This window comes from Columba livia, chromosome 2 (genome assembly GCF_036013475.1).
Source record: "Columba livia isolate bColLiv1 breed racing homer chromosome 2, bColLiv1.pat.W.v2, whole genome shotgun sequence".
Lineage (NCBI taxonomy): Eukaryota > Metazoa > Chordata > Aves > Columbiformes > Columbidae > Columba > Columba livia.
This window is the reverse complement of record NC_088603.1, coordinates 25,384,376-25,404,955: the sequence shown is the minus strand read 5'-3', so window position 1 is coordinate 25,404,955 and position 20,580 is coordinate 25,384,376. Positions and strand designations below refer to the sequence as shown.

Sequence of the window (20,580 nt, the reverse complement as noted above, 5' to 3'; positions counted from 1 at the left end):
TAATAGATTCTTGGAGCCAATGTGCTCTTGAGATAATGGGTTGCATTGATATTCCATTTGGAAACCTGAAAAATTACCTAGCTTCTACAGCAGACTAAGAAAGTAAAAACTTTAATGAGTTTTTTGTAGCTACATTACTAAGCTAAAAAAAAGACAAATTACAAAAATATTAGGCAAGCCTTTAAAAAAAAAAAGTAGAAGCAAAACCCACAGGGTTCTTTTAAGGTCTGTAGATTTGGAAGGGTTATAGTATAAATTAAAAATGACTGTAGGTCTGACTAAGACTGGTAAGAGTCCTTTGCTGTTTTGGAAGTTATTTCAGACTGACTGGAGATGATAAAAAAAAGAGTGTTGATCTTGAAAAAGAAAGGTGAATTTTGCTTAGGAATAAGTATCCAAAAATCTAAATGTGAGAAAAACTAGTTTATTCCTACCTTGAAAGAATTTTATCCCTGACAGCAATTCTATTTCAAGACATCAGCTTAAAGCAAGCTGAAGATGATTTTCATAATATATACTCAGATGTTATTAATGACAACTACATTACTTCTTCAATTCTAACAACCTCATTTACTACTCCTGTTTATATGTCAATATTTTATTGATTAACACAATTTATTGTGTGCTTTCATGAAACAGTAAACAGCAAAATTTCCACTGGTTTTAGACTGCAAAAATATGAAACCAAACCAATTATTATAACTTATTTATTTTAAAAGTTTGCATTTACCAATATACCATTCTTCTTTTCCATTGTTTCCAAATACTGTAAACATAGTTGCATTAATAGCCATACTGGATCAGATACTTCTCATCTAATAACTTGTCCAGAGAGAGTTGCCAGCAGAATATACCCATGAAAAGCACAGCAACTGGGCAACAATACTCTCCCAGTCTTCAGCACTTCACCACTTGATGCATTCTTGAACCAGACATGCTGTTTTTATAGTAATAACCTGCAATGCATTTTCATTTCATTAATTTGTTCAAAACCTCCCTGAATCTATGGAAAATTTTAACACATACAGCATCCTGAAATCTCACAGCTTAACTATTCATTGTGAAGAAACACCTGTTTTTAACCTGCCACTTGTTAAATTTCATTTTCACTGTCTACAAGAACAGAAAGGTAGACAGCAAAAAACTTTTCCTATTTACTCTCTCCATTCAACTTGTGATTTTATAAATTTCTATCCTATCACCTTTTACAGGTGACCACCCTTCGTCATACCAATCTTTTGCTCTTTTACAGACTGATTACCCTAATTCTCAAAGAATAGATTCTGTGCAGCTTTTGTGACCCTTTCTGCTTCTTCGGATCTGTTTCCAAAGCCACTGACATATTTTTGAGTTGGGAGACAAGGAGCTGTGTACAACATGCAGAATGCATGGATTTACATGGGGGTGGCATGGTCTCTACTCTTTCAAAATTTGATTTACTTTTTGGATTGGCACTAAGGACTAAGTTGATTTTCTTCAGACTTTTTATTATAACCTAGAGATCTTGTTCCTGAGTGGTAATAATTAAGAGAATGATGTTCTACATTAACTTAGGACCCTTTCTCCCTCTCCCTCCCAACCATGTGAATCTTTCACCTTTAACTATATTGAGTTTCATATGCTATTTACCATTGTGTCTTATAAAATTCTTTTACAGTTGACACTGTTTGTAGTATTGACTGTCATCTCACAAACCATCTTTTCCAGATCATTTCTCTGCACATTAAACAGCAGAGGTCCTAGCACCGATGTATCTGAGACTCTGTTAGTAACCTTCAGCCACCGTAAAAACTGCCTCTTTATTCCTAATCATCTCTTATGTTTTAACAAAGGACTTCTGCATGCAACCCCCCCCCCTGCTTTCCCAATGCTGTTTGTTTGGACTCTTAAAGACTTCTAAGCAAGGGATCATGTTAAATGCCCTTAGAAAATCCAAGCAGACTATACCAAATGCATTTTCCATGCTAGATTCTTGAAAGAAAATCAGTAAGGTTGTGAAACCAGACTTTCCCTTACGATACTACATTGATCGTTCCTCAAGACATAATATTTATCCATGTGTCTGCTAATTTGGTCCATTCTTACGTCATTCCTACTAATATTTTAGGAACAGGCATCAGGCTTACACATCTGTTGTACCAAAGGCCTGTCTTGAAATCTTCTAAACACTGCATCATGTTAACTGACCTCCAGTAATCTGGCACCAGGTTAGTTCTTAAAAGAGAGGTTACACATGACAATATACAGTTTTTTCTGCACTATGCAGACCTTGCTTATCCTTAGTCCTCCACTTCACAGCAACAACAAATAAAAGGGTACTTGCAAAAAAATTGCCCCACTCCAAACAATTTTGCTGTTCCCATGCTCTCCTGTAGCCAGTAAATCTTGTCACTCTTTATTACCATTCTTTTCCACTTTACATTTGCTGGGGAAGAACGAGGAGAAACCTCTGCACAGAAAAAACTGGGATGGCGAAAACATACCTGAAAAATGTCACTGGAGCCTTCCCAATATGAAAGAGAGAATTCCTCTATGCAGAAACAGATTTAAGCCTTCAACACTAATTATACAGTCTAATATAACAGTCAGGAAATACTTTACCTTTTAGGCTTTAAACCAGAAGATGTGCAGTCTAAAACAGGGTATAATCATAAAAATATTTGACAGCTATGCTGGATCTCCATATAACCAGATGATCTGAGGTACCAGATTTAAGCCAGATCAATACCAGGTTGCTCATGGTGACACAATAATGCTTCCCTGCCACCCCAGCAAAAGCCTTTGGGTCACCATGCAGTAGCCAAGATCATCTCGTGCCTTGTCCACTGCACAAGTTTTTTCAGTAATTTTTTTTTTGGATGGAAAGCTGCTGCCTTACCTCTGTTTACAGCCAGTTACTGTGCCAGCAGGCATGTGTTCTGAAAAGCGTTTACTAGGCTTATATATCCTTTGTTTCTAATACCGCTTGCCCACAAGTTGATCTAGTATCAAGATCTTTAAGGTGGAGTAAATGCGGCCTGGGCTGTGTTCATTACTGACTCCATTTCTTCCACGTCTACTCCATACAGTTCCCAGGGTTGTAAGAAAAGAATGACTGACCGTGCTGCAAACATAGCTAGCTCACCAATGGAGCTGGTACTTCTGGTTAGGTAAGGTGACTTTCAGGACCACTGTGTCCCTTATTTACTGCTACATTAGACAGACCGGTCCTGCAGAACAGAAAGATCCAGGTCACCCTCCTGACTCGGGAGGTGTCAGTGACACCACACAGGAGGTTCTTAGCCAGAGCTATTTCTGAACCTGCTCACAAAGTCACAGAGGACATCCACACATGGGCTCTCCCCACCGGGGCGGTGCTGCTGGGGCTGGGACACGCATTCCCTTGCTGCTCCCTCCATAGCCAGGCAGGCCTTCTCACATCAGAAAATGCTTTTACTTTGGTGTCTACCAAACCTGGCTGCAAAGCAGTGACAGCAGACACCCAGCCAGAGTGTGGCCACCTGAGACTATGCAATCCAGCCTGCTTACACAAAGAGCAGGCTTTCCGTCATCTGTCAAGTCACCATGTCTCTCCTTCAGCTTGACAAGCCCATTCACTCTCCTTCACCATGACTAGTAAAGCTGTTCTAAAGCAGCCAGGCCCATCACCAGGAGAAGTTCAATTATCAATCCAGCATTTGCTAGGTACTGGTAGATCTTGTATTTGCCTGCCTGAAAGTGAGACAGAAGTCCAGGAATACAGTTTGTTAGAAGAAAAATCCCACTGCCAGTTGCATTGCCCAGATCTGTGGGAGCAAAAGCGAGCAGTAGTAGATGAGACATAAGCCCTGGGAACCAGCTGTATTAGTTTCAGCAGCTCGCAGATTTGTGATGCTCAGGAATCCCTAGTGCTTTACGAAAAAACTTGTCCCAGTGCCATTGTAACACAGAGGCACTTATTTAAAAATAGTTCTTCCTGCTTGTAAAGTAAATGGCGCTGCAACAGAATCCCCCCTCAAAAACAAACAAACAACAAAACAACAAAAAAGTGCATTTCTTTTTCCCCTGCACCTTTTGTTCCTGTCTTGTGTTGTTCTCCTCCTGCAGGTCCAGTTCCCTGTTATCATTGCCTGGATCAGTGTGTGACCTCTACCAGACTTCCCTGAAAGCTTTAAAAATTATAAAGTAATTTTTATAGTTATTATGAATCATGCACTTAGCAAGCTGGAAATCTGCCTCCATTATCTTTTTATGATGCTAATGTTGTTTGAGAAACTTAGGCTGTAGTTTCTAAAGCAGCTTGAATTGACACCAGAGCTGATCCTGCCCTTTCTGTTTCTGATCCACCCCTCCTGCTGGTCCATATTCCCACACTTTCCCTAGTTTTGTGCTGGCACGTGCCTTTGTGACTGCACAGAGAAACGGAATACCTATAACTCATATCCAGTCCCTCTTTTGCGTTTTCTTCTGGGATGCTGATGGTCCAAACAGCCAGGGCATGGCAGCAGTGACAGGGAGGCAGGATTATTTGTATCAGCACATACTGTAAAGAGTGGAAATACTTTCATAACAGTGCTTGTTCAAACTGAAGTGCAGGCAGAAGCAGAAAACCAGCAATGTGCTCACTGTGCAAAGCCCACAGTTTGTGTGCAAGGCAGGAGTACACCAGCACCACTCCACTACTTAAGTCAGAACAGCTTTCAGGAAATTTCTCCTGTAGCCCAGCATTGTATCATCAGCCACAACTGAGAGTGGCAGTGCATTCAGGAGGGGGTGGTGGATGGAACACGGACTGAAGGATGCAGGCGGATGGAGTGGATGACTGCAGGTACAGAGCAGGCCGTGCAGCACCAGAGCACCACTGGCTGCTGTTGTCTGCACCCAAACTTGTAAGTACCCATGGTGTATCAGGGAGCATCCAACTCCACCAGGATGCAAACTCCCAACTCCAGCCTACCCCTTTCCAAAAATGCCAGCAGAGCTGGTACTTTTGTCTGAGTCCAGTTTTAACCTCATTATGTAAAAAAATCAGATGATTGTTAATAGCAGCAGCAACTATTCCAGTGCCTGATACTAGGCAAGCAAGGCCTAGGTGGAAAAACAACTAAAAACTCTGTCCAACAGGCAGTAAACACACAGAGCTGGGCTTGCATTTACTAGAGGGCAAACATGTCCAAGTTCTGATACTCCAAGAGTTAAAAAGCAGGAGTGGGGTAGGAAGATACTGGTAAAAGGTGTCTGGTTTAGCTGCAGGAGGCTCAGCAGGACTCCAGCAAGAACAAACTCTACTAACTTGGCACAAACTTTCTGAACAATCTTAAGCAGGAGAGGGGAAAAAAAAAAGATGCCTGATGTAGTACCTATCCATTTGCACTTTGGGAAAGGGTGATGTATAACAACAGTCATCGCTTCCTTCCCTCCTTTACCGCATATCCTATTGCATCATATTTCATAATAGACTTGTTGGGGAACAATCCATGGACCAGATTTTCACTTGCTGGTGGATATGTAGAAACAACAATACTTTATCAATGGCGTTGTGGTATTCATTAGAGGATTTAAGTCTTACAGTGTTCTGTAAATTTCAACAGGCACAAACAGCTTTAAAAATCTATTCTGGTGTCACCCTATGTACTCGTATAACATTCTGAATAGCAAGAAGTATGTTCTAATTGTTTTAAACAACTCTCTAGAAGATTCAAAAAAGGGAAAAATCAGCAACAGACAAGAAATGAGAGAAATGGAACAATATTTGTATTTCAGTAAAAGAAGCATCTCTGAAGCAAGCACCTAGCAGCTTTAAAAACAGCTATGACTAACAATATACAATAACAAAAAATATACCTATATAAAGAGATGAAATAAATACAAAAGGCCCCCTTTTCAAATGGTGGTTTGTATGAAAACATATCATACTGCAGCAGAATTGCACAAGGCTGGAATGTTCTGGGAATCAGAGATGCTGGAACCACCTATTCTAAAAGGCACATCCACCTATTCACTAGCTTGCTCATTTTCAGGATGCAATCAAGTGCCTGTGTAACATGGAAATCTTATTCCCTTAATCAATTAGAACAGCAAAGTGTATTTAAAAAAAAAACAAAACACAAAACTGCATTTTACAGCCCCATGCCCCATTGAATCAGTTTTGAAAGCAAAATTCTATTATCAGGTTTTCATTTCTACGTGGACAAATTATAAGGCATCTTCCATTTTTAAGAATGCAACACATTTAAATATAAAGAGAAAAAGATTCTTTCTTAGAAGCATCTTCAGTTGTAGGGAAATGGGGCCACAAAATACAATTACTGCATCGGAACATTTTTTGGGTGCACTCAGCTACAGCTGTTTGGATCCAGCAGCTGGGTGGGCAGTCTGGAAAGGACAACAAGAATCATCAGACAGTACACAGACCCAGGCCGTACTGGGGAAAACTACTTATACAATAGCCAAAGCAAAGCACTATTAGGGTGGACTGTCTGCCTTTAGGAATGTGAAAGAATTTATTCGCACAGTAAGCCATGGGCAAACTGGTTTGGGAATATTTTTTTGTTTTAAGCTTATACTGAGGTTTTAAGCTTCAAAAAGCAACTTTTTTTAACAACTCCATTTAGCACTAACCCAGTCTGCTTTGATCTGCATGTCGTCATTACTTTGAAGAAGCTGAAACATGCTGTGGACACACAAAACACTGTCCGGTTTTACTAGAAATTGTATAATTTGTACAGAAGTTGTTCCCAGGAAATACACGATTTTGGGGGTTAGGATTTCTTCCCTCACACTCGTCAGCAGATGTTAAGATTGAGAACCTTTGTATATTTGCAAAATAACAAACGACACTGATCACATTCTTAAAGATTGATTTTAAAAATCAATCCATACTGATTCCTCACTCATTGTAGATATAATAGGAATAACATGCAGAAAAACAAAACAAAACAAAAAAAAAAAATCAACAGGATTTCTGAATTTACCTTTTAACTTCAGTCTGAGCTATTTCTATGAAGTAAAGACCAAATCAATAGCCACTCTACATTGCCTTTACAGTGAAATTATGTGACTGTGTTATTCAGGTTTGCTTATATTACATTGTAATACCATCCAGGGTAACAAAGAGACCAAAACCTCCAAATTATCTTTTTAATTAAGCATTACAACAAAGTATTTTATACTAGAACATGCTGCCTGTCTAACTCCTATTCCAGACAAATGAATTTAACTTTCTATTCCTTTATTAGGTAAATAAGTATAAACCTCAGGCAGCTTGCTTATGAGAAAGTCTGGATTTATGAATTTGAAAACAAAGCAAAACAACAGTCAAACAAAACAACACAAAAACCAAAACCTCAGCCTCAGCAAATGAAAACAGAACAAACCTGTATTCCAATTACAGTTATACATTTATTTCATTGCTTCAAAGGATGCACAATAAATCAGGCTATTTCTGAATAGCAGGAAAGTTTTTTAAAGTGATATTACAGAAAAAACGACTCAAAATTATTTAAAATACAAACCTCTAGAAAAAGACACCTCATTCAGGATTAGTCTATTTCATTACAGACACATGATATTTCAAAGCACTAATCACTCCAAATCTTTGTCTAGCCAGAAGTCAGGCTAAAAACCAGCATTTGAGCTGTATAGTAGAATCTACATAAGATAATCATATTGTTCCCTCCTAGGAAGCTCCACAGCCCTCCGAGCCACGTGCCTCAGCTGGGACAGACCAGCTGTACGCAGAGGAGAGAGAAAAATGGTTGGTTGTGCAACCACATCACCTGATGGGGAACAAGCACTTACTTACATTGGAAGGAACTTCTGGAAGTCAGCTGCTTCAGTCCCCTACCCAGGGCAATTTTCAAAGCCTCAAAGGCTGCCCAAGGCTGTTCCAATTAAGTTCAGAGTATCTCCAAGGATGGAGGTCCCATAGGCTCTCTGGGTAACTTGTCCCAGCATCTGACCACCTTCACAGTGTAAGTCTTTTCCTAACGTCTAGTTGAAACATCCCTTGCTGGAACTTTCTCCATTGCCGCTGGCCAGGTCACCCAGCTCCTCCAAGAACAGTCTGGTTCTGTCTTCTCTGTACCCACCCATTAATTGAAAACAGGATCCCGCCCCTAGTCTTCTCCGAACACAGAGGACACGCAGCTCTTCCAGCTTCTCTTTTCACATGATGTGCTCCTGACCCCTAATTATTTTTACAGCCTTCCTCTAGACCTGCTCTATTGTGTTAGCAGCTTTCCTATATAGGGGAGTGCAAAACCAGACACTGTCTCAGATGCAATCCCACAAGCGTCAAGCAGACAGAAATAATCACTTGTCTCAGCTACTGGCTTCGTTCTCGCTAAGCAAAGGCACACTGCTGACTCACTTTCAACTTGGTGTCCACCAGGAAAGAGATGTCATTTGCAATGTGGAAGCATCCAATGCAGCTTTCCAGCCATCAGTTCCCAGCCTCTACTACTATGTAGGGTTATTATGTTTCAATTCTCAGATGCTGTTGAACACCATGAAGTTTTTGCCAGCCCATGTCTCCAGCCTGTGAGGTCCCTCAGAAGCGCAGCCCTGCCCTCCGGCACACACAACTTGGTGTCAGCCACCAGCTTGCTGACGATGCATTCCTTTGCCTCATCCAGGGAGTTAATGAAGATTATAAATGCAAAACTGCACTATTTAATCTTACAGAATACTAATTATCACATCCTGAAAAGGATAAAGAACTTCCATGTAGTTTAAGTAATTAACAGGTTGGTAAATGTGACATTTCAGAGAACTTATATTTCAGTATACACACCACCAAATAAAGCCTCTTCATGGTGGCGTTTTTTTTTTTTCTAATGGGCAGTTTGCACTTGGTGACTCATTGAAATAGCTCCAATGAAAGACTTCTCTCCAACACGTCCTTCTAAATGTGGAGAGCTAAATACATAAAGCATGTGTGTCAGTGACTCTCAAGAAGTCAGGGGAAGGGCCTAAATTAAGGGCCATTGTACATCTGCACTGCACTAATCCACAGAGAGCTGTTATAATGGCTCAGGACTGCGTACCTCATACACAAGCTTTCGGGGAATGCAAGTCATCCGAGTTCTTTCACAAAGAACAAATGCTTTCTCTTAGAATTGTATATAACTCGCAATGCTGCACAGGCCTAGATTATTTGGTATCACGGTTTTGTGGCAGAAATATTCCTACAGAGTAAATGCGTTGGATCACTGCTGAAAAAGAGATATTTTGCTATAATGAAGTCTGCTATATAGCTTTGTCTCATGATCTGAGCTTTAAAATATCAAAATCCTCACCTTACAGGTACAGAGATAATTTCAACTATTTAGCGAATGCGAATGAAACAGCATCAGTAATAAAAATTCTTTAAAATTTTAAAGAAGTATAACCTGCATTACTAGCACAGCCAGAACTTTGGTCTTCACAGTTTAGTAGCTACACGCTCTTGCAGTTTCTTCAAGACACTGATGATATTCACCATTTTGATAGATTAACAAGAAATCTTCTGGGCTCTGCTCTACCAGGACATTTCTACACATCTATCTGTAGTCTTTCAACAGAACAGAGAGTTAACTGGAGATCAATACATTTGCTTGTTCCCCAGCTGCATAGAGCTCTAAAACACAGCAGAGCCACCTGGATTTAAAAAAAAAGAAAACTAAAAAAGTAACAATCCTGCAAGTAATTTAACAGGTAAGGTAATAAGAAAAAGAATGTTTCAGCGGAAAATTCTATCACAACAGCACTTAGAGATTGCTACTGCTGAAAATTAGTTCTGATGTGCATCCAGCCTTGCTTATATTATTTTTATATCTCACATACATAGTAGCTAATAAAAATACAAATAAAAATACAAAACTGCATACCACAGCAACACAGTAACAATCAAACCATTAGTACAGAGAAATCAGTATTTAACACAACAGTAGTGCAGAAAACCAGACAAGTATACATCATGATCTTTTAGCGTATTTTTTCAGCTATTCCTCCAAAGGCTGCTTCATCACAGGAAAAATTTCAACTATCATTATCATCATTATCAGTGCTTCACCCGTGAAACCTAAAAAATAAACTCTTGCTTTTTGATACAATAGGATTTTGAGTTTCTACACAAAAGCTTTGATAGAAATATACTATATTTAACTTTGCCTTCAAAATTCTTATTAGGAATCTGTTTGAAATAAAAGAGGCAGGAGATTGCTACCCCAGTTAACATCTGTGAAAGTTCCTTGAAGAGGAGATCTTGAGTGGACTGCAAACACAGCTCAAACTAATAAATATAACAAATCCAATTTTATCCATTAAGTTATTTCATTTGTAGTAATTTACAATCAGGACCAAAATTAGCTGCATGCAAACAGGACATGATGTTCCTATGGTCCCTTAAAGTACATGTTATAAGAACAAGCAGGACCCATTTGTAAAGCAGAATTATATTTATTAATTAGGAAAATATAATTATTTTCTATGCTAAATTCCAAGAAGAGTGATCATGAGGTTAAGTACTTGGGGCAGAAAATCAGTTTCCAACTTACATTTACATTTAACTGCAAATGCATGCGGAATACATAAGAGTACATAAAACAGTCAAGAAATATGCCATTGGTATATACATAGTTAGCATTATATATGTTAACTTTAAGCATACTTTCCCAGAAATAGTTTTGAAAGTTCTGAAGCTGTATCTTTCCTTGTGTCATCTTTCATTTTAAAAAAAAGAGGGAGTAGGAAGAGAGAGATCACCAACACTCCCGTAGAACATTTTACAAAAGTCAGTATTTTTAACTGTTCAAGACAATTACCACAGAATTAAACCACATAAGAATTTTCACAATTAGCTACAATCATCCTTTTATTAATATTACTTTTCAAATAAGTTCTCTCACAGGTTACCTCTGGCTGACACCATCTAGTGAATTACAGGTAAATCTTAATTCAGGTTGGCTTTCCCATAAAAACTTGCCAACTTGACTTAGTTTTCCCTTAGTTTATCTTACTTCTTGCTAGACTATGTGTCTCTCTTTACGTTTTCATCTGCCAAGAACTCTGTAGAATTTCTGTTTGCAATGAAGTGTTAAATCATTGATGGTGATCAAAACCAACCAAACAAACTCCACCAAACAACATGCCGCACCACAGTGTGTCTAAAAAGGTGTCACCCATCCAGTTAACTTCATGAGACAGAAGTGTCAGGTAAGTATAACACAGCATATCAACCATTATCACAGCAGATGCTGCTGAAGACAATCCTGATTCCATAAAAATGTTCTGCAAGAGCAGATCGAAGCTACGAGCCATTCATGTTGTCAACAGAAGAAATAAACCTTTGCTTCCAGAGGTACAACAATGAAACACAAAAAAAATCAGAAAATTAAAGGTGGAAAGGATAGAAAGAAGCGAGAAAAATAAGAACAAATATTCAGAAGCTAGAATGCCATATAAATAAGTACAGAGGAAACACCAACACAACAGTAACACAGAACAGCTACTACAAGGTATAACAGAGATACTGTATAGAAAAGAAATAACACAAACCTCAACAGCAGCAGCCATCATGGTTCAAGGATATAAATAAACCTCTTATTGGTTACATTATACTTTTGTTAACTTGCATAAACAGAAAAGGATTTAAATGCCTCAGATTTAAATATACTACATGGAAAAGAAAAAAAAATCTGCCTCCATGAAATGTATTTTAGTACCTCAAATTAATCCAGAATTTGAGAACAAGCAATGGACCTTTTCTTTAATAAGCATTTATTATCTTCCTGCCTCTAAGGACTCCTGAAAAAATCCTCCACACTTTAATATAAGAACTTAATCCACATTACAGAAAAATGGCCCAAAATTACAAGCATTTCTTAAAGTTACATGTAGGAGGTATACAAGAGGTGATTTACTTTCTTGCTTAGTAGAGAGAACAACCTACAAGCAATTGGTGCCTTTGATGGCAAAACAACCAACCCTCTTTAGGCTCTTTTGGTTTGCAAAGCCTATTGACTAGTCACTAGAAAGTTTTTTCAAGATGGTCCAGAAATTGACCATTCTTGATCTTTTCCTCTAAACTGTGTTTTGTTTCAGGACAGTAAAGTGAGAGAGGGATATGCCTATGCCTTACAGATTGCCAACTGTAATTATAAATGGAATAGTTCAGATCATTCCAGCAAACTTAAGAACTCACTCAAAATACCACAGTGACTTGGAAATGCCTAGACCGTATTTTTGACCACAGCCTTTATTATAAAGCAAGGACTAAGTGTTCACAGCAGTTTAAAAATACTCCTTTAAAATGAATATATACCATTTGGCTAGCACATGACAGGCCTCTTCCACGCAAATTGGTGACTGCAGTATTTCCTAAAGCTTTTTTGGTTTAATTACTTGTATGCTTTTGGGGTGCTATTTTCACAATAAAAGCATATGTCAAAACTGAATATGTATTTTTGTTGTTATTTTTGTTGGAGAGGAAAGGAAAATCTAAATGCAGCAATGAGATATACAGATGTAGCAGCGAATAACAGATTCTGTGTCCTGGAATGCTATATAGTACAGCAAACTACACCACAGAAGTCAGGACCACAGAATCATTTAGGTTGCAAAAGACCTTTAGGATCATCAGGTCCAACTGTCAGCCTAGCACTGGCCAAGTCCACCCCTAAATCATGTCCCTAGGCTCCACATCTACATGTCTTTTAAACTCCTTCAGGGATGGTGACTCCACCACTTGCCTGGGCAGCCTGTTCCAATGCCTGACAACCCTTTCAGTGAAGAAGTTTCTTCTGACATCCAATCTAAACCTCCCCTGGCACAACCTGAGAACACTTCCTTGCCCTATTGTTTGTTAGTTGGGAAAACAGACCAACCCCCTCTGTGCTACAGCCTTCTTTCAGATACTTGTAGAGAGCAAGGAGGTCTCCCCTCAGCCTCCTTTTCTCCAGGCTAAACAGCCCCAGTTCCCTCAGCCGCTCATCATCAGACTTCTGCTCCAGATCCTTCACCAACTTCACTGCCCTTTCTCTGCACTCCCTCCAGCACCTCAATGTCTTTCCCGTAGTGAAGGGCCCAAAACTGAACATAGGATTTGAGGTGGGGCCTCACCAGTGTTGAGTACAGGGGGCGATCATTTCCCTAGTCCTGCTGGCTACACTATTCCTGATACAAGCCAGAATACTGTTGGCCTTCTTGGCCCCCTGGGCACACTGCTGGCTCGTGTCCAGCCGACTGTCAATCAACTCCTCCAAGTCGTCTTCTGCCAGGCAGCTTTCCAGCCACTCTTCCCCAAGCCTGTAGCACTGCCTGGGGCTGTTGTGACCCAAGTGCAGGACCCAGCACTTGGCCCTGTTGAATCTCATGCAACTGGCCCACTGATCCAGCTGGTCCAGATTCCTCTGTAGACCCTTCCTACCCTCAAGGAGACCAACAGTCCCATCCAACTTGGTGTCGTCTGCAAACTTAGTGAAGGTGCACTCAACCTCCTTCTTGAAGAACCTCCAGCCTTCCTAGACTCCTTTGCCCTTCAGAGCTGCCTCCCAAGGGACTCTGTCAACCTGGCTCCTAAACAAGTCTGTCCTCTGGAAGTCCAAGGCAGCAGTTCTGCTGACCCCGCTCCTTACTTCTCCAAGAATTGAAAACTCTTCTCACTTTGTTATCACTATGCCCAAGGTGACCTCCAACTATCACATCCCACAGGTCATTCTCTATTTTCAAACAACAGATCCAGTGGGGTGCCTTCCCTAGTTGGCTTGCTGACCTGCTGTGTCAGGAAGTTGTCCTCCACACACTCCAGGAACCTCCTAGACTGTTTCCTCTCCACTGCATTGTATTTCCAGCAGACATCTGATAAGCTGCGCTCCCCCACAAGAACATGGGCTAGAGATCATGAGACTTCTCCCAGCTGCTTATAGAATATTTTGTCTGCCTCTTCATCCTGGCTGTGTGATCTGTAACAGACTCCCACCAGGATATCTGCCTTGTTGGCCTTCCCCCTGATTCTTACCCATAAACACTTGACTCTATCATCACCGTTATTAAGCTCCAGACAGTCAGAACACTCCCTAGCACCCAGGGCTACCCCACCACTTCTATTCCTGTGATGGCAACTATATCATAGTTTTCCTGCTTCATGATGGCTTCCAGCTCCTCCTGTTTGTTGCCCATACTGCGTGCATTGGTGTAGATGCACCAGCTGGGCTATTGATCCCATCACCTTTTTGGGGGAAGAAGCTCTAATTCCTATGTGACCATTCTCAGGTGCATCCATGGTTTCTAACACATTAATAATCCTTGCGTCTTTGCTGCTGCATGGATCTCCAGCACCCACCTCCAGTGAGATGGCAGATTGAACAACCTCGCTAGCACATCAACGCTGGCATGCTGTCCCCAGGCTCATCTCCAGCAAGCCTGGTTTTATCCTTTTGCCCCTTCAAATCTAGTTTAAAGCTCTTTCAGTGAACCCCAATAACTTCTGTGCAAAGATCCTTTTTCCCCTTTGAGACAAGTGTGCTCCCGCTGTCATCAGCAGGCCTGGTGTCACCTGACAGTGACAACAGGCTCGGAGCCAGGTATTGATCTGCTGGATCTTCCTACTCCTTTCCTCATCATTCCCTGCAACCGGAAGGATAGAGAAGAACATTACTTGTACTCCTGATCCACTAAACAATCATCCCAAGGCCGTGAAGTTTCTCAATTGCCCTCAGACTTCTTGTTGCAACTTCATTGCTGCCTACCAGAAAAAAAAAAAAAAAAAAAAAAGGAACAAAAAAAATCAATAATGGATAATAATCTGGGGGCTGTACTAGGGTAGGCAGCTTTCTCTTCACATCTTTAACCCAGGCCCCAGGAAGGCAGCAGACTTCCTAAGAAGTGGATACAGTCTGCATATCTGGTCTTTTTTTCCCTTCAGAAGGGAGTCTCCTATGACTACAATCTTTGTTTTTTTCTTCATGGGAGCACTTTAGACCCAGGGTGTAGGCTGACTTAACCTTGGCAACACCTCCAAGCTAGATGAACCATCATTCTCATTACTGTTCAGTTCCACTTGGAGAGCCTCATACCTCTTCTGCAAGGGCACCTGGGAAGGTGGGGTGGTCATGGAGGAGACGCATCTGCTGTGACACGCAGGAACTTGCCACCATTCCCTCCTATCCCTTAAGTCACTGCGTTCAGCCAGGCGGAGAGAGGATAGGAAATTCTCTATATCATGTGTGCTGTAAGTTCTTCACATACCTCAAAATGGTAACCACAAGCCACTGGGAAACTCCCTTAGGTAGCGAAAACCCCTAAGAGATTTAGTAAGTTTTCTCCAACATAGAAGCCTGCACAAAAGAGCTATTTTACATGTAATTAATAACACATTGCCTCAGTTGCCATGATGTAATATCTAAACTACACTAACTTCTTGTCAAAGACTAACATTACTGTACAAACATTGATTCCCAGGTACAAGCTTATGTGCCAACATAAAACTTACATTTAGAAAATTCATTTTGGCCCCTTGCCTTCCTTAGGAGTGCAGAAATGAACAAGGAAAGTTACAAGAGGAACTCTACAGACAATGCTGTCACGCAGCTGCTCTGTAAAGCTGCCCAGGCCAGGGAGGATCCCAGGCATTCAGCAGAGCACCCCTTCTCTTTCCCTGCAGTAATCCATTTATGGCCTGCTGCTGTATTTTTACCGCAATTATCATTTACAGTCAGACTTCAGAATTTATGTACTTCAAAATATAAATCAAAGCAAAACCACTAAATGAAAACACCTCTTAAGCAACTCCAACAAAACCCCTTGAAGAAAATTCAAGGATACTGGTAGTACTACAAATTAGCTTAGGTCAAAAAAAGCATTTGTCTGATTTAAAAACATTATGATTCTCTTGTTTGGAAAACAGGAGAATTAAGGATGCACATAAATGTGAATTTGAAATGTTTATATAATATATGAGATGTTTGCAACTTCCGAAAAGTGCTTTCAGTTACTAAAAGCAAGAACACAGGAAGAAGATTGGAGAAATAACAAGGACTCCCTCAGACCACCTCTGCACACTAGTAAGAGGAAACCCTGGCTGATTTAACAAACAAATCTTTACATTTTATTTTTCTAGTACAATCTAAGGTATGTGAGAGTAAAAACGAAGCAGGAAGTAAGGACTGTACTGCTAACAAAGCACAGAGAGTAAAGGAAACTCAGAAAACATAAAAAAAAAAAAAAAAGAGACAAAGCAATTGATTAGTATCTGTCTTTCTCCAAGGTGATTTTTGGACTAAGAAACTGAAGATATTCTGCTGTTGCTTTACTTAGCATCACATCCAACCCTCCTACTATGGGCAAGCACATCTTTCAGTAGGTCAGGTTGCTCAAAGCTTTGTCCAAACTGACCTTGAACTTCTAATCATGGGGCATCCACAACTTCTCTGGGCAACCTGTTCCAGTGTTTCACCACCATCATCATCATAAAAAAAAAAACTTCCTTATTTCCAATCTAAATCTACCCTCTTTCAGTTTAAAAGCTCCGATCCTGATCCTGTCACTAGAGGCCCTGGTAAGAAGTGTCTTTCTGTGTTTCTTATAAGCCCCCTTTGTATACTGAAAAGCTTCAACAGTGTCTCCCTGAAGCCTTCTCTCCTCCAGGCTGAACAACCCCAACACTCTTGTTCTTTCTTCATAGAAGAGGTGTTCCAGTTCCCTGATAATTTTCATGGCCCTCCTCTGGAATGTCTCCAACAGGTCCATGTCCTTTTCATACTGAGGGCCCCAGAGCTGGATGCAGGACTCCAGGTGGGACCTCACCAGAGCTGAGTAGAGGAGCAGAATCACCCCCCCTTGACCTGCTGCCCAATCTCCTTTCTATACAGCCCAGCATACGGTGGGCTTTCCAGGCTGTAAGAGCACATTGACAGTTCATGTCCAATTTTTTGTCCAGAACTATCCCCAAGTCCTTCTCCGCAGGGCTGCCCTCAATCCCCAGCCTGTATTGATACTGGGGATTGCCCAAGGTGCAGGGTCTTGTGCTTGGCCTTTCACAACGGCAAACAAAGACTATTCTTACTGGTTCGACTTTAAATCTGGCAGATATTTAGTGGTTCTGAAGAAAACTAGCATGTTTTAGACATTAGGTAGATTTCTCCAGCTTGCACTTTTAATGTCATGTAATCTTGCATGAAATATCACTTGTCCCTAAAATTTATATGTATGGGTGATTTCAATAATGCTCCATGGGAAAGTATGTGATGTAGTTTGGGAGGATAAGCAGTAAGTCTTGTTTGATGATGATGGTGTTGAAAACCCAACTTCCCCAGTCATTTTAAACACTTCAGAATTTCCACAAGGCTGCTCTTCAAGCAAAACAGATCTCTGTTTGCTATGTATCATTATCAATTATGCAAATACAATAATGTGATTAGAAACTTAACTGTTTCAGCACACGGATTTGTAACCTCCAGCTTCCCAATTTTCTTTCTTACTGGCATGAGTCACCTTAGCAAAGGCAACAAAACTTCAGCAGTGACAGCTGCACACAGTAACGTCGTCAAGTTTTCCGATTCCAAGGTGAAGTTAACTAGTCAGGTCATGGTAGCTACATGACATCTAAACAGCAAAGCTAAAACAAACAAACAAAATCCGCAAACCACACATACACCAAAAAACCCCAAACAAAGCCCAACAATAAAAACCTAAAATACAGACAAAAAACCTAAAGAGCCCCACCCCACTTAAAAAAAAAAAAAAAAAAAAATCACCACAAACTCTGCTAACCAAACTAGTTAACAATTAATAAACAAAGCTCTATTACTGAAACAGAAAGCAATGTAATGCTAATCAATCATAGCAGAGGTGTCACAGATCAGTGGGTGAGAAACTGCTCAGGACTGATTAAATCAGCCATAGTGCTCACAAGGTCCTACACAGTGAACAAAGACATACTGACATTTTCACAACCCATTTTTTTATAGTTGCTCCATCGAACAAAAGCTGACAGCTGTAGAAGGCATTCCCTTTTAAATTTACATGTTTAGTATCCTCTGTTTTCCTGGAGTGTATATGCCTGACAGGAACATCTAACAAACAGATACACGTAAACTTACATACAATATATAGCTACGTCTAGAAAGCTCCATGTTTTTTAATAAGCCTAATCACGTACTTGCATACGTGTATATATAGTCCTATCTAGATGTGTATGGTACAAGTAAAAATTAGAGAGACTGCATAAAACTCAATTTTTGTTTTTTGGCTACAGATACTATTATTATTACAATAGTGCCACTGTTGTTCTTTTCGTTGTTTTTTATTTTTCTTTTTAAAATTAATTTTCATTCATAATATTCTGCTGATGCATATATATAAATGAAGACAGGGCACCGCCAATATTGTTTCACTTCTTAGTAGATTTCTAGTAATATTTTTACTCAGGAATAATGTATTGAATTATTAAAATATTTTATTATTTTGTTTAAGGACTAATCTAAATTTTGTTAAAGAAGGAATTGCTTGATCACAGGACCACAGAAATTCTTGGAATTAACGCTTTCAGAAGCCTCTTCTGTAATTTGGTCTGTTGTTTTTAAGGACAGCCATTACTCTTTCCATGTCCAGGTAAAAAAGAAAAAAAAAAGTTGCTGTAAATTCTACCATTTCACTTCTGCATAGATACCTCAACTATGTAAGCCACATGTTCTTATAAGTTGAAAAATGCTGTTGCTTTGATATAACTAAAGCCTTCTTTTTATCCAAGGAATAAAAGTATTTCTCTTCTGTACCCAAGAAAGATTAAAGAGAAATTAATCCACCACACTTCGTATTGAAAAATCAAAGAGATTAAAGTAACAATAAAACACCCATATGTGTAAGGAAGACACAGTCTCATTGCTAACCTCTACAGCTAATAATTCTCTCCCAAGTGATCTCTCTCTTCAGAAAATGTACGTAAATTACAGTACACCTACTGGTGTTATGTCTACAACTAAAACTCAATTTCTGGAACTGGTAAGCACCGAAATGCGCTTAAAGAAGAAAGCGCAATCAACGATGGTTAGTATTGATGCAGGGGTCCATGCAAACAATTTAAGCTGTGGTATTACTCTGCAGAGCATGTTTTTGCAACTCCACATTTCCTCTGTATGTTAGTTGAACTATAAATAAAAGACAGACTGAGCAGTCATGGATTATCAAGATTCTCCTTCGTTTCCTAAAGTTGCCAAATTTCCAGTAAGTGTTTGGACATGCCTGGAAAAGCAATACTGCTACTTATGTAAAATGATCACAGTATCAAGACTATATTTTTGTCCTCAGGAAAAACAAACAAAGAAGCCAGCCCTCCTCCCCCAATAAACAAAAGCTCCTGAAACATACACCCCCCTCATGAGACCGTGAGCATTCAATTTAATTCGAGACCGGCTGCTGAGGACGGTGTCCCCCAGCCTGGCAGCAAGGTTACGCTGTCACGACTCAGCCAGCAGCACACGCTCCCGCTCGGGCCACTCACACTTTTTCCCTTTTGCCTTCCAGACAGGCTTCCAGGCTACGAACAAGGCGGGCATCAGCTCAACACCTGCAGCCGGGTCACCGTGCAGCTCCAAACTTTCCCGACCATCCCGGCCGAGACAGCCCTGCCGCTCCCCCACCCGGCTGGTTTCGGGGCGAGACCGCCCGCCCTCCGCCACGGCGGCGCCCGGCGAGACCCCGGCCCGGAGGCGGCCTCTCTCCCCTCCACCACCGCCCAGCCTGCCGGCCCGCCGCTTCCCCACAGCCCCCTGCCCGCCGGGGCCCGTTCGTTCCCACAGCGGCAGCGCCGCCGCGCCCGGGACCGACCAGCCTCGATCATCTGCGCCGCGTTCAACCCGCACGCTGGCGCTGCCCCCTGCTCTTGCCTTTGGTGCCCTCGCCTGTCGGCGATGCCGAGGAGCTGCGGCCCCCTCGGAGCCACCTCCCGGGGAGCCTCCCGGCCTCTCTGACCCGCGATGCGACGGGGCTGCCGACGCCCAGGTGTGCAAAGTCTCCCGACTGCGCCCGCGGCCAGACTCGCCTCGCCCTCCCGCAGCCCCGCCCGAGCCTCCCCGGGCGGCGCCGGGATCGCCGCCAGCGCCGCGGGGCACTCACCGGTTCCTCACAGGGGCTGTCCCCGGCCCTTCCCGGCGCCTCCGCGCCCGCCACCCAGCGCCTCCATTTGCTCAGCGGCCGCTCCTCTCTCCCTCTCCCCCGTTCCGCTCCAGATACGGCGCCCTCTGGAATGCCCGCTCCGCCGGGGCTCGGGCCCGCCGGCAGCCGAGGCCGTCACTCGGTAGCTGAAGCGGTGGGCAGTGCCCGCCCGGCGGCGAGGCTCCCTCCGGCGCAGGGCGTTGCGGCTGCCGCCGTCTCGCTGCGCCTTTGTTCGGCGGCGGCTCGCGGCGGCGCTGACAGCTGCCGGCGGCGCTCGCCGGGCCCGGGCGGCCGCTTCACCTCAGCACCGCCGTGCCTGCCAGCAGCGCCCCATGCTCCCGGCCCGCCCCGCCACCCGCTCGCGGTCTCTCTCCACCCGCAGTCAACAACCGGCGGCAGCAGCAGCAGAAGTTCAGGCCGCCGACCCGGAAACTCATCGGCAGCCCAGGCCCGCGGGGCTCCGACGGG

At 42.0% G+C, this 20,580-nt stretch overlaps 1 protein-coding gene across 8 annotated transcripts in view; it reads right to left on the bottom strand.

The window, feature by feature from the left end:
• Positions 1-20,304, bottom strand: part of ANKIB1 (ankyrin repeat and IBR domain containing 1) — a 94,027-nt gene extending 73,723 nt beyond the window's left edge. The window contains exon 1 of one of the 8 annotated variants that reach the window (XM_065051038.1): positions 20,074-20,304. Coding sequence is in view for 4 of the 8 variants with exons in the window: in XM_065051036.1 (XP_064907108.1) it covers positions 19,460-19,514 (55 nt within the window). In the remaining 4 variants the exon portion in view is untranslated. Of the gene's footprint in view, positions 1-7,783; positions 7,924-19,459; positions 19,580-19,844; positions 19,997-20,073 lie in introns of those variants that run through there. The other 7 variants (XM_065051046.1, XM_065051044.1, XM_065051036.1 and 4 more) reach the window with 7 other exon arrangements.
• Between the last annotated feature and the right edge of the window lie 276 nt (positions 20,305-20,580).